Source organism: Drosophila virilis, chromosome 4 (genome assembly GCF_030788295.1).
Source record: "Drosophila virilis strain 15010-1051.87 chromosome 4, Dvir_AGI_RSII-ME, whole genome shotgun sequence".
Lineage (NCBI taxonomy): Eukaryota > Metazoa > Arthropoda > Insecta > Diptera > Drosophilidae > Drosophila > Drosophila virilis.
The window spans coordinates 10150417-10165184 of NC_091546.1; the positions used below are offsets into that span (position 1 = coordinate 10150417).

General features: G+C 42.4%; 1 protein-coding gene across 6 annotated transcripts; it reads right to left on the minus strand.

The window, feature by feature from the left end:
• Nucleotides 1-1494: 1494 nt before the first annotated feature.
• LOC6627574 (POU domain, class 4, transcription factor 2) lies at nt 1495-13333 on the minus strand. 6 transcript variants are annotated; one of them, XM_015172900.3, is made up of 3 exons: nt 13296-13333; nt 9371-10400; nt 1495-3972 (listed from the first exon to the last, which is right to left on the minus strand). In XM_015172900.3, the coding sequence occupies exons 2-3, from the start codon at nt 10136-10138 to the stop codon at nt 2695-2697; spliced, it is 2046 nt and encodes a 681-aa protein (XP_015028386.1). In that variant the 5' UTR covers nt 10139-10400; nt 13296-13333; the 3' UTR covers nt 1495-2694. The 6 variants fall into 6 exon arrangements, with proteins under 6 accessions (XP_015028386.1, XP_015028385.1, XP_015028387.1 ...); XM_015172899.3 differs by lacking the exon at nt 13296-13333 and adding an exon at nt 13126-13276; XM_015172901.3 differs by lacking the exon at nt 13296-13333 and adding an exon at nt 13120-13276.
• Nucleotides 13334-14768: the final 1435 nt, after the last annotated feature.

A 14768-nucleotide genomic window follows, 5' to 3' on the forward strand; every position in this document is an offset into this window, starting at 1 on the left:
GGCTGTTAACTTTGGATATGCTTAACAATTCAACTATTGTTTCGAAGTTTGGACGTGCTCAAATTTATCAAATTATGACTTAGTCATGCCGAAAGATTTAAGATGATATCATTAAGCCTACAAAATATAAAATTGTCAAATCGACAGAAAAAAGAAGAAACATTTTATGTACTTTATTTCAAACACAGTTGCCCACCTGGACAGGTGCAAAATAGATAAGAATTGGAAGCCTTGCCAGTACGTCTGCTCGAAGTCGAAGCCATCGAAGTCCCTCGGAGCCATAGGAAGAAATTTGCTTGGCCATTTTCTAAAAGGATTTGCGGCAGCTGTTAACAAATTTCAAATTGGACGATTGAAGAGCGACTAATGCAGATGCTTTTTGCACTTACTCTGAGTTGGCAAACATGGAAAGTGTCCCTGGAATGCCACTTCACCTCCGTTCCATACTTCTCTGATAGGGATAAGCGTTTGGAATAGAGTAGCTGGATAATCTCGCGGGAGTTGGTTGGTGTTACAAAAAAACGGTTGCTCTTATGTGTTTTGAATGGACTATTCCGAGCCTCGTGAAAATTGAATTAGATTTGAACTAGTCCCCTCTTTGGACTTTATACTGCGAAATGTCATTTGATTTTCAGAGTTTGAATCCAAACCAATTTGACTCCTTCAGCTCGTGGTCAACCATTATTGAAAGTAGTACGGAATCCTTGTAGCACAGTCGTTGACTTCTCTGTTAAGATGGAAGATACGGAAGCTGGGCAAGATTCACTCCATAGATCTCCCTAATCGTTGGTTGAATGACTTCAATCATTTAAAAACAGCCTCTTATTGTCTTTCATGTGTTAAACTAAGCTAAGATCCTAAGGAAAAGCATTAACATTCTACTTTAAAAAACAAAATCAAGAAGTATTCGTTAGTCTTATTTCCAACATGCCATTTAAGGCTAAACTTTGTTTCATGACATTTATGGAAACCAGCTGAAAGCATAAAATCAAAAAACTCCGTGATATAAATATTAACCCAAAGACAATATAAATAATAAAATAGTTTAGTATTTATATGACCTTTTAAATAATATACTATTCATATTATTCTTTGCGGAAACCTTCTGAGTAAAGCTGTGCTCAGTTTTGGAACAGTCGAAAAAGTCTTTTTGAAGAACCCGAAGAATCCAATAATGGAACTCCAAAGCGGGGAAATCAGTGAATTTCCTCATATATACACTGTAAAACGCGTTAAAGAAGTTTGAAGTTCAAATTCCCGAAACAAGCTCAAGACTTTTAAAAAAAAAAAGCAGCTCGACCAAGTTGAGTCTTTTTAGTAATTTATATGAATAATTTGTGGAGTTTTGTTGTTTTGTTTTATAAATAAATTTAATGTTTTTCATCATTTCAGTTTTTTGTTGCTTTTTGTATATATATACTTATATACATATAGGTCTACTTAAACATTATGCAAACATCATTAGGGCCTAGTAAACATGCACGCAAAATAATGTACAATAATATTACAATATTTATTTATAATAGTGTATTTTGTGTATTTGTTGGTTTGGTTTTCTGTTTTTTTTTTTTTTTTTTAACAAACTAGTGACGACGATCTGCATAGCTTAAGCTTTATACAAATTGATTCTTTCACACGGTTCTGTTTTGTTTTTTTTTTCTACATAGTTTATGTTGGTTGGTTTCAGTTGCTGTGTTGGTTGGTGTTTGTAAGTTAACGACCAGACTTAAATGACTACAAAAACAGTTTAGTTTTAAAATAAGGTACATTGATATATAACACTACTAACTATAAAACATATAGATCTGTACATGTTGGTATTTATAATAGATATACATCTATATATATATATATATGTATATACATATGTAATTTCCCCAAAGTGCTTTGATTATGCTTGAAAAAAAAAACCCAACACAGACGTGGAGTTTTGGGCTTGGACTTATTAAATTGCCAACTTTCAGCACTTTACCAGCAGCTGGCTTTGTCTTTCGTAATTTTACGCCCAACGTGGGCTTTTCTTTATCAAGTTCCTCTCCTACTGTGCCTACTGGGCCTACCGTATAAGAATAAAAAGCCCACTGGACATGGTCGGATCGTTGCTGAGAGGCCCAACATGGCAAATGCTTTTTGTGCTTCCCCCCCGCCGACGCCGGGAAAGCCTTTCTCTGATATCGTCGTAGGTGCTGTATATACACATACTAAATCCAAGTTGATGTATTTTATAAGTAATACTGAGATTCTGTCGGTTAGTTGTGGTGCTATTGTTAGTTATGCTTTAGTAGCCCGATGGAAACTGTCTCGGATGTCCATCCGATTGCTTTCCAAACCAGACCCAAATCCTGTTCATGTTCATGTTCGTACGCTGTCCTTACAGCTATCCGGTTCTAAGTAACGCTGCCCCATGTGCTTTGTACAGATGAGCCCCTTGGTTAGGCCCCGTTCAACTAAAAGTAAATTGTACTGTTTGTTTTGTTTTGTTGTTGTTGTTGTTGTTGTTGTTTTGTTTTGTTTTGTTTTGCTTTGTGTTGGTGGTTAGTTTTCTTGGCTATTTCACAGTGAAATTTCATTTTGTCTATTTGCCATGTTCCAAGCCATTTCCAAACCCGTTGCCATTCCATTCTCTGATGTAATACCCTTGCCCGTACCTAAACCTACTCGTCCCACACTCGTCCACTTCCTTGGACGTCGCTGTCACTTGGGCTGGATGCACGCCGAACGTTCCAGCTCGTTGAACTGGCCAAAGAAGAGCACCTCGCTGATTAGTTTCTCGGCGATGATGCGCTGTGTACGGTCCATGGTGCGCAGCTTCATGGACACATTGGAGCCCACAAAATCGCAATCGTCCCGGCTGAGACTCTCTGCGTACAGAGCAGCAGCTGCTGCCGCCGCGGAGCCGGCGTCCTGTGCCGAAACGCTGCTCTTGATGTGACCCGGACTGGCTGCCGATTCGGTGGCCTCATCGTTGTCCACGTCGCCGTCCGCATCGGACATGCTCTCCCTCGAACTAAGCAGCGAGCTCATGAGCATGTGCCCGGCACTCGAAGCTGCTGTCAGCTTGCGCATGTTCAGGGGCATGGAGGCAGCCGCAGCGGCTGCGGCTAACTGGGCGCTGCTGCTACGCGGGGGCAGGACAAAGGAGCCAAAGTTGGCGTGCGCCTTGGCCTGGGCCACGCGCAGATCCTGCGCCATGTCCAGATGCAGGCGGCTTTCCTCGCCGGCCGAGCTATAGGAACGATGTGAGTCTGGCGGTGCTGGAGCTGCGGACACGGACGGCGGATGAAAGTAGTCAACCAGCTCCTGCTTGATATCCAGCTCATCCGGATGCTGGCCATGGCCATGATGCTGCAGCGCATGGTGGCCATGATGCAGTTGCTCGTGCGCATGACGAGGTGTGGCCGCACGTGCTGACGCTGGACTCGACTGCAGCAGATGATTCTTGTGCGCCTCGTGCATGTTCGTATTGGTGTTGGGTATTGGACTAGACCCGGCCTCGCTCAGGGCGACTGCAACCAGCGCCTGATCACAGCCAGAACTCTCGGATGCACCGTGCGCGTTACCCAAGCCGCCGTCTTCACTGCCTCTGCCTGCGCCCATGCTGGAGGAGACCGGCGAGCGGCGTTCCACTTTCGCCGCCAGCTGCCCAAGCGCGCTCGCTGTCGCTGTCGCTGTCGCCGTCACCGTCGCCTCGTCCCTCATCGCGTTGTCTTCGTTATCCGACGTGTCGACAGTCTTGTGCGGACTGGGCTTGAACTCGCTGCTGCTGCTGCCGCCCCCGACCGTGTAGGGCGTGCCGCTGGCAGCGCCATAAGACATGGGCAGAGCAACGCGCAGCTGCTGCGGCTGAGAATTGGTTAGGCCTCCGGCTCCGCCGCCGGCGCTGCCTATCGGCGGCGAGTACTGACCCGCCGTGTTCCAGTTGTCCAGCTGTGTTTGGCTACTGGCTATCAGCATGGGTATATTCAGGCCCATCTGCAAACGAAACAAGTTAGAACAAACGAGAAGTTAGGACAAGAAGAAAAATATGGCACAAAAATCAGACGCGCTTTCATGACTGACAACCATATCAAGATAAAGCCCATGGCCCCACAACAAGGTCGATCTACATTGCTGAAGAACAAGATTATTATTACAAAAAAAAAAAAGTGATATAATAAAACTAACAAGTTCCATTTGGAGCAGACTACGATTAATTCTTTGACAGTGTTTATTCTTTGTTAAGATCAGGATTCATCGAACTGCCACAATTCCAAAAAGCTGAGTCTCTCCACAACAATCGAGTATCGTCTCCTAGGGAAATTTTCTGGAAGTTTTCTAGTGTCACAGATGTAAAATATTTAAGAGGAGCTCGAGGATTAAAATTAAAAATTCAGGGTGAATAGATTGGGAAGGAAACGAAAGGATCTTACATAAGTAAACGACAGAAGGTGAACAAAGAGGGACTCGAGGAATAAATCAGAACAGACTAGCAATAATGCAGATACAAATCAGAAAGATAGATCAGCTGGCAGTTAAAATAAGTCTGAGCAGGACAGCCTTACTTCATATCAAAGGAGCCTAAAGAGACATTCTCTTTTATGCAAACTCAATAAGAGTTAAGGACGAACAGGTAAGCCCCCATCTTGTGGATGCTCGAAGATATCTGCATCTGCTAGATACATACACATTCACACACAAAACTTTACAACAAATCTGAGCAATCAAGACAAATAATAAATATGTATGTATGTATGTATGTATGTTGGAATAGAAGAAGAAATTGTATTCAAGCATATTTAGTACAGTTTTTGTTGGTGTTGGTGCCTCAGCAGCAGCTGTCCTACGTTGCGACGATACCGCAGTTTGATTATTTGTGATGCTGTTACCGTTATTGCAATGCATAGTGCTGAGTTAATACACGTATTTAACAAGTTTATAATGCGTATTTGTGCGTATTGGGTAAATACTTTTGTTGCGATCGAACGACACGACAACGACGACAACGCAACTCACATTGTCGAAATTTTCTAGCGGCGTAGTAAGTTTTTTGAAAAGCGACAACATATCGTCACAGTCAAAGAGAGGCGAGCGCAAGCAGCAAAGAGCGCGTCAAAGAGAGCGAGAGAGAGATCTGTGCTTTTTGTTGTTGTTCTTGTTATCGCATTATCTTATGTGTGCGTGTGTGTCGAGTGGGAGAGAGCTAGATCGTATCTGCGAGCGGCGCTTAACAGTTGAAAGTCAACCCATCTTGTACGTAAAAGATGAAGAGAGAAGAAGAAGGAAAGATGAAAAGCTACACAGCAGCAGCAGCAGCAGCAGCAGTTCATTAATATTAACAACCTACCCCACGTTGGCGGGGCGCATACGACACATGCTAATGTACACCGTCATCAGTGATCGTTCGCCTCTCACTCGATTTGCCTATACTCTTTGGGGCCGGAATCGTCTTGTCTCTGGCGCCTAGAACTTTCTACAATTCACAAAAACAACTACTGAACTGCTATTCGTTATTCGTTGTTTGTGTCGCTTGCCGTTTTGCTTTGTTGTTATTTTTATTGCGGCAGCTGTTTTTGGTTGTTGTTTACGTATTTACAGCTAGCGTGCATGTGTGCGTGTCTGACTTGTTTTTGCGTGCCGCAACAGCAGACGGAGCCGCTAACAAAATTAACTCTCTCTCTCTCTCTCTCTCTCTCTCTCTCGGTGTATGCATGTATGTACATACATACACACATATACATATTGCTCATGTACGTAGGCGTGTGTGTCTGAAAATGTACTCTCACTGCATGTGTGTGCGTGTGCAACTGAAAAATGTAAACAAACTGATTATCATGCAATCCAACGAATAAATAACCGACAACAACTACGCTGCACACCGTGTTCTCTAATCCTTTTGGCACCACATATGGAGCTGTTCCACCCCCGCCCCCTCTCTCGCCAATAATATTTTTGCACAACAAGCCCGAAACTAATACACTCACATTCATAAAACTGCATCAAACTGCATCAAAGTGCATCAGTTTTGTCGCCGTCACGTCGCCAAAATGTGAATGAGCATCGCGTCATCACAGTCGTATTTTGGAAGAGTCACACTTTTTCACCAGTTCCAGTCACACTTTTTCACCAATTCCAGGGATTTTCATTCCTAATCAAAACAAAAAAAATAACAGTTTGTCCTAACTTTTGGTGACAGTTCAAACCTTCAGCCTTCAAACTTGAAGTTTCACTCTAAGACGAAATTCCACCCGCAAGTGTGGAAAAATCGCGTAAAACGAATATCTGAACCTTTTTTGTTTACCATCCGATCGACTTCAAATTCATCTTCAAATATATTTGTGAAAATTTAATTGTTTAGGGTGGAAATACGTCTGAATTGGCTATTTTTTTCGGTAGAAGAACTTTGCAATTAAAGAAGACTGATCTCTTACAATATATATATTATAAATTAGTCAGGAGATGAGACGACTTCGACCCCGTAGCGTATATATCTATGTATATGCTTGATCAGTAGCCGCTTCGATAGAACCTTGTTAGTCGATTTCTATGCAAATAAGAATCAAGACTCTATAGTTCTATAGTTCTTTATAATATATGTACCTAGCTGTCATAGGTCATAGCTGAATAGGAGAGGAAAGACTGATGTACAGGAGAAGTTAGAGGACTAGTTGCCTGCCTTCTGGGGACACCACCTGGCGAAGCAGCCTTAACTTGACTTTACGTTGAAAACAGTTCCAAAAATGTTTATAGAGGCCATTTACCTTTCGGCGTGCCAAAGATATTTGTGTTGTTTGTTGAACCAATTGATTAAATGGGTTTCACACCTATTATCAGTCCATGCTGGCAAACAGACTCTTACCCGAAGTTATTTATAATCGCGCTCTTAAGTTCCGTGAAAAGACACCCTTTCAAGCAAATGCTACAAAATAGTGAAAATTCTTGCAAAACTTTTGCGAAAACAAACCGCCAATGTGAACCTTACCCCACCGTCAAAGTCGATTTTCAGCCAAGCTGGCAACGCTGCGCGCATAGCTAAGCAACTTTGCGATGAATGAGTAAACAAAACCGAACGCTGGCGTCGCAGTCGCAGTCATCGTCGCAGTCGCAGTCGCAGTCTGCTGCGCTGCTTTCGGTTGCATTGCTTACTGCTGCTGCTGCTGCTGCTGCTGCTGCTGCTGCTGCTGCTTCGGCAACTGCTTCTTATTTGCGTTTGCACTGCAAACGGCTGAAGGGGGGGTGGCGGGTGGGGGGTGGCACCAGGCATTTCATAAAAGCGCATGCGAGAGAAAACAAAACACGCAAATTACAAATACAGCAACAACAGTTGCGACTGCTCCGGCTACAGGAACAATAGGAAACAGGCGTGCATTTTATAAAACACAAACAAACTGAACGAGGAGGAGGGGGGGGGGGGGGGGGGATTAGCTAGAGGAATATGAAATTTGAGGGGCATGGCAACGGTATCGAAACGCAGTCAACGCAGCTCCGAGTCGACGTCGGCGTCGCCGCTTGGCATAGCCACAACATTGCGGCCGCGAGTCGCAGCAACAACAACAAGGTAAACATATTGTTGTTATTTGGTGTCTTGGAGAAAATTCCACAACAAAACAGTTGTAAAATATGGGCACACACACATACATACAAACGCTTTGGGGGTGGCATAGTGGGCGTGGGCGGCACCGCTGCACGCCCAAATAATGACAAACAACAACAACAACTCGGCCATGAGAAGACAGTAAAAAGTGCAGGTGTGATAAGTTCGAGGAGAATGCAATTTTATGTTATCCCCTGGAAAAATAGACAAATACATATATGCATGCATGCATGCATGCATGCATGTATATATGTATGTGTGTCTTCGTAATAATAATAACGTGCAGAGTATCTGGACAAGTTACTTGCATTAGCATTGCCACGCCCACACACTCTGGCCACATCGAATGCTTACGAAGAACAAAACTGTATTTATTTTTTAGAAATAACAGCAAAGAGCAAATGAAAACAGAAGCAACTACAACAACAATAATGCTGCATGCTCGCAGTTTGTTTTGATAACTCTGACAAACAGAACAGAAACAGCAAACAGCAAACAGCAAACAGCAAAAACAACAACGGCGGCAACAGTACATACTACAAAACAAATGAAAAGCACAGGCCCAAGTAAAAATAAAAACAAAAGCGCACAAGGAAAATGAACAGCAAACGAATTACAATCAACACACACATATACAAATGTTTTTATATGTATGTATATACGCACGCACACACATTCATGCACGAGTGGAGGGGGGAGGCCACGGGGCAACCACAAACCAAAACAACAGAACAACGACGGCAAGTGCTACGCGCATTTTGCCGTGCAAAACAAACATTTCATCAGACGAAAAACAGAGCATGTGAGCGAGCAGCGACAGCGGCGACGAAATGTCAGCAGCGCTCGTTCCCCTCGTTCCCCTCAGCCACAGCGTCAACGAAAGCTTGCTTGCTTGGCGCGACAAAGCAAATACATAAAAACAACTCACGCACACAGTGCACATTATTCCAATACATACATACATGCATACATGCATATGCACAGATTCTCGCGTAAGTCAGGGCAATACCTCACGCACACAGCGGCAAGTTCCTAAGAAAAATTTATGCGTAAAATTTTAATTCTGTTTTGATCGTCAACAACAGAACACATGCACACACACACACACACACAAAACGATCCGGACAATAATTGCGAGAGCGACAGGAGAGGCAAATGCTGCTGCTGCACTCTCCCTCTCTTTCTCTCGCGCTGTCGCCAGCAGAAACAGCAAGTCACTTGCGCACATGGCGTTTCATTTGACTCTCAGTCAGCGTATTCAGCACAGTTAACTTTGCGCCTTTGATTGAAATTAACACCCGAATGACAACGAGAGTGAATGTGTTTGTGTGTCTGTGTGCGTCTGCTGCAAAACTATCGTAAGGGGTTCCACCTGAGAATGGCCTCATTATAGTATTTTTTAATATTTACATAAAAGTTATCAAGTTTGTTTTTTTGGAAAAAAGTTAAAAATATTTTAAAATCTGTGCACACACACACACACACACACATATGCAAATAATATATTGTATAAGCATACGAATCTTGAGAATTTAATCCTCAGCTATGTAAAGCTCAATAATCATGATTGAGCTGAGCAGAAGATAATACTATTCTAAAAATTCGTTTATGTGAAAGTCATTTTGCTGCTGAGACAGAACGAACACGCGACGTGGGGCACAAATGGGTTAAAGGTCCGCTTGGCTAGTCAATGGTCGTCGCTCTCCGCTCTCCGTTCTGTTGTTTGTTTGTCACTGTTTGGGTCTTTGTCATTGGAAGAAACGCTTACGCATGCGGTTATTTTTTGCGCCGATTACTCACCGCTCCGAAATATTTCAGCTCTTTGGTTTTGATGCGTCTGTGCTGCGATGCAGGCGCTCCAGTTGTGGTTGTCGCGGCACCACCAGCACATCCAATCGGCCCGGTGGCTCCGCCGTTGGCCGCTGCCGCGATTGTGCTGCTGTCGTAGGCAGCGGCGGCGACTGCGGCAGCGGCCAGGCCATTGAGTCCGTTGTGCGTGTGGCTGGCTGAGTTGGAGGAGGTGGAGTTGGTGGCTATGCCGCCAACTGTGGCGCTGGTGGGCAATCCGCTGAGGCTGCCGCCGCCGGCTTCCATGAAGTCGAAGCGCTTGAAGGCATACCACTTGGACGGATTGGGTTGTATGCCCTGATAGATTTTGACAAACATCTTGTGCTTCTCGCGTCGGTACTGGGTGAGCAGTACGTTCATTTTGCGCTCCACCTCGGCCTTGCTGCAGCCAAAGCGATCGGCGATCTCGGACCATGCCCGGAAGCGGCACAGCTTATCCTTGTACTTGGGATCGGCGCGATTCCACAGTTCGGTGTGGCAGCGATACTGTTCGATAAGCTCTAATGCATCGTCGTTGGTCCATTCCATGATTTTAGGTGAACTGCTCCCACCGCCGCTGCTCCGCCTGGCGCCGCCTGACCCGATGGCGATCTCGATCCCCACCGCGACCTCCGATTGGCTTCCGTAGTTCGCCGGCAATGGGATGTGGTGTCGCTCCCGCTGATGGTATGGATGATGCACGTTTTGGACGGTCACAAAGCTATCCGGATTGAAGTTCATTTGCTTCTCCGCGCAAATCTCTCTCTTTTGCTTCGCTCCACTCTACACTCCTTACTCTCCACTTTCCACTCTCCACTCTCCACTCTCCGCTAGCTGCTTTCTCGTTGGCGGGTGGATTCGTTTCCTCGATCGATGAGGTTTTATTTTGTTCCTGGAATCTCAGTTCTTTTTCTTTCTCCTGATCTATTTGTTTAGGGAATGCTACGCGAAATGCATTCAATCAACATTTTATCACCTGGCTTTTGGTCATACTCTCGCGCCACTGCAAATCGAGGAAAACAATTACAATTTAGTAATTAATTTGATAAAATCTCTTAATTCTATGTTAATCACAAATAGCTGCCCGAAAGAAAGATACAAAAAAAAAAAAGATAATCTTAATCTAAGATTTTTTCCAGATGCTTTCTATATCTTTTGTCCGACCTATCCCATTTGATCTGTACCGAAACAATTCTTATATGTCCTGTTTTTAGTAAAGTAAAATCCTGATTGGCATCGAACTGCTCTCTTTGATTAATCGAAGAATCATTTAGTTAATCACTTTAACTAGTCAGCGTCTAAAGTTTCTATTAACCACACAAATTCGTTTAAATTGATTAAGTTTTATACAATATCACGATCATGAGAATGAAATAAGTTCTATATAAAATCACGCCTGAAATCGACCTCAAATGAACTGCCAATAGAATACCCTGTAACCCGACCAGAACGTCCTGATACACACTTATCTCTTCAAATTTGTCAAAATATGTCATTATCGATAACAACAAGCATTACAGGGTATTTTATAGGTTAAATGCAAAATAGTTTATTTCCATTAATTTTCTTTTGTCGAAAATTGTCGCAGATATGAATTATTGACAAACTGTCTAAACACTTTAACTGACCCATGAATATAGCATGACCCCCTGACCACAATAGCGCCCCAATCGAACACGGCGTACAAGCAGACGAATAATGCACGAAACCTATATACTCTTTTTATTCGCTTTGTGAACAGGGTATAAAATGCATCATCTACATATTTAAAAAACTGTTTGTTTAGTATAAAATGTTATTGCTTTTTGAGAACAGATCGAAAACGAAACTCTTTCTTGATTCGGACATAAGTTTCATCCTTGACTCGAAACAAAAACCTTCCTGTGATCCTTATTGAAGCTCGTGGACACAATGTATTCACAATCTTATGGGCTACTCATTGTTAGACTAGCTAATCGCACATATTAAACGATTGTTCGTTGTTTTTCGCGTCGTTCAATATTCAAGCACACTTTGTGTCCGGCGTAAATGAGGAACCGTTCGTTCGCTTTTCCTGGCCATGAATTAACATTTGTCGAAAGAAATTCTCTTGGCATGTAAACGTTTGTGCAAATGTCACAAGTCACAGCGAAAATAACAACATCGATAACAGTCCAGTTATTCACAATAGACGGAAGCTTTTTACACACACGCACACACATGCACATGCTCGCACTCACACACGGACATAATTAAGCAGGGACACGTGCGCTTTCATACAACAGCACTGCGCGGCGGGCTATTTACACACACACACACACACACACACATGCATATACATATGCTGTAAGTGTGCATGCATGTATGTGTGCGACATCTCGATTTGACATCTATCTTTGTCGCCCGATTTGCTTCCTGGTAAGTTGTTCGTTCGCTCGTTCGGCGTCGCGACTGTTCGCTTGATTATTTAGCTTAGCACGCATTGCATTTAATAAATGCCTTAGTATATGTATTAATGCCTTTGCTCAGAACATTTGCGCAGAGCGCAAATGCTGCTGCGCAAACAGCTGGATGAATCATAACGGTAAGCGAGTACACAAAGACACACACACAGGGGAAAAACACTGTAAATGGAAGTTGCACGGTTTTTTTTTTTTTGGTTTGTTGCAATATTCACTTGGATCTGCATTTGATTTTGTTGATTCAGCGTTCAATTAATTTAAAAACGTTCACTTTATGTTGTTTTTTTCAGTGCACTTCGGGTACATTTTTTTTGGCGATTTTAAACATTTGCTCATACATTTTTTTCAGTGTTTTTGAAGGTAGCATAGTTTTATGGGATTTTGTGCAAATTGCACGGATTTCTAGGGTTTTTTTCTTTTGTGCCATTGGATTTTCCAGAAATTAATTAGCTTGCATGTTTGTTGATTTCCAAGTAAATCAGTTGATTTAAATCTGATTGGGATTTTTTTACTTAGAAACTTTTTATTGCAATTCAACTTTCCACACTCAATTCAAGTATTAGACTTGATTTATGACGTCTTTTTTTTATTAAACATAATTAACTTCGCTTTATTGCTTAATTGCAAAGAAATTTCCTACAAAATACTCGATTTTACAACCAGAAACATTTTGTTGGACACAAAGTACTCGATCAAAGGAATCGAGAGTTAAGAGTGATCATACATGTATGACGTATGTATGTTAAAACCCGGTATGATAATAGACACATGATATTATGAGACAAACGTTTTTTTTTGTCTGCCTTCGCACTTGTGTCATTTTCAAAAATCAAGAAAATAGTCAAACAACGCAAAAAGTAAACAACAAAAAATCGGATCAAAAACTTAAAAATAAATTTCAAGGCACGTAAAAAACAAACTGTAAACACTCGAACGTACACAGCGAGAGATAGTGTATTAAATATATATATATATATATGTATTAAAATATATGTTAAGTGCGTTAAAATATTTAAAGCGTAGTTTGCATGTGCGTACATTTTATTTTACATTTCAGAATTTGTTGGATTTTATTAACATTCCATTCTCGAAAACTACATATTAGAGCCGTTTCTTCATCGGCATATGTATTTGTTTTTCCTTTATTTGTTCAGCAAACACACAACAACAACAATAACAACAACAACAGCACGAAGAATGAGAACAACAGGCAGATTGCTGCTGCTGTTAATGGCACCTCGCCTCCCCCGCACTTGTTATTCAGAAGCAGCGCGATGTTACCGTTACCGCTAGTTTCTTCTGCGCGCCTAAATCGCACTCTCTCTCTCTCTCTGTCGCTCTGTCGCTCTCTGATACAACCGCTCGCGAACCACACCAGCTAACGTCTGAATCTAAACTGTGCGTCGCTTTTTCCCGACAAACACTGACAAACTTATCGAAATCGATTTGTAACGAACCTACAAATGCGACGACTGCGACGCGTCGTTGGCTGGGCTGCGTATTGAAATGAAATTTCTCGGTGGACGTTTGAATGAAACAAGCACAACGTACGCACACATACACACACATATAGCGCATACACATACGCACGCATACATACGTATATGTGTGCACAGAGAACAGACAGCGCCACCACTGCGCTGTTGACGTCTGCAGCGGCAGAGCCGCCACGTTCGGTAAACAGTTGTTTCGTGGAAAAACAAGCCGAACATCATAATGAAGTTGCTGTTGTGAAATTGTACGGTGCTTTGTCATGCTTAAAAAACAACAGCAACAGAGTACGCGCCAAAACACAAAAACGAGGGCAGCTATACATGTATGTGAGTGCGTTCCACAAATAATCAACAGTAATCATGACAAGCATGCGAGTCTACATACTTATATATATTTATATTATATTTAGTACAATAGTTTATAAATAAATATATGAGTTTTAACATTGTGAATGTCCAGTATGAGAGCATGTTTCAATGCCCATTTAACAGCCCTCGCACGAACGCTAGTTGCTTCTTGGCACCAACACATGCGCAGCGAGTCAAACAAACAAATAGAATGCGAAGCAGAAATGGCAAAAAATTAAACAAACAAGTAGACAGGAGCGGTTCAGGTTTGGACCCAGTCGATAGAGCAGCGGGTGGCGGCTGTTGCGAGGTCGAGTTGAACGAACGAGGGCAGAAAATAACGCTACAATAAATACATCTAAAAATTTCTACTACGGCGTAGTAAAATTTCTATAGGTTGATAGAATTTTGCCTCAATCTGCCATTGCTTAGATATGTATTTGTTTTTGTTTAATTTTGTTTGCTCGTTAGCTGAGTGGGGACGTATGGGTCGGCGGGGGAGGTTGGGCAGTTGGGTGTATGGTTCGCTGTGCCAGGCAGGTGCTGCGCTACTCTTCCTATCGCCCATTTATATATGTATGCAGCTGCTTTCTCACTCGCACCCATCGTAGCCCAATGTATGTTTGTTTGTTTTTCGTGCCGTGTTTTATTGTTGGTGCTTTTGTTGTTGCTTGGTGCGTAGTTTTTACGTTCGTCATCGTTGGTTTGGTATTTCCGTCTTCTGCTAACGCTGCTGACGCTGACTTATATACGCTTGTATGTATGTATGTATACATATTTAGATATCTTATTGTGTAAGGATGAATGTACATCAATATAACATATGTACACACATACATGCGTAAGTGTATGCAATTTTGGTACACACACATGCATATGGACATACTTACATACATATATACTACATATGCACGTACACGCAAATAAACATATGAATGTATGCATGTGCATACACTTGCTCGCCTTGAGTGCCGCTGTCAGAGTATTTTGCAGTTGTTATTCTGCAAACAAAATGTATTTGTATGCACATGCATACATACATACATACACACATGTACGTACATTTGTATATCATATAAATTGTTATTG

Coding starts and splice junctions, on each gene's coding strand:
- LOC6627574 (XM_015172900.3), bottom strand. CDS start 10,138: ATGAACTTCAATCCGGATAGCTTTGTGACCGTCCAAAACGTGCATCAT. Junction 3,973..9,370: donor AGCTGAAATATTTCGGAGCG/GTGAGTAATCGG, acceptor TTTCGTTTGCAG/ATGGGCCTGAATATACCCAT.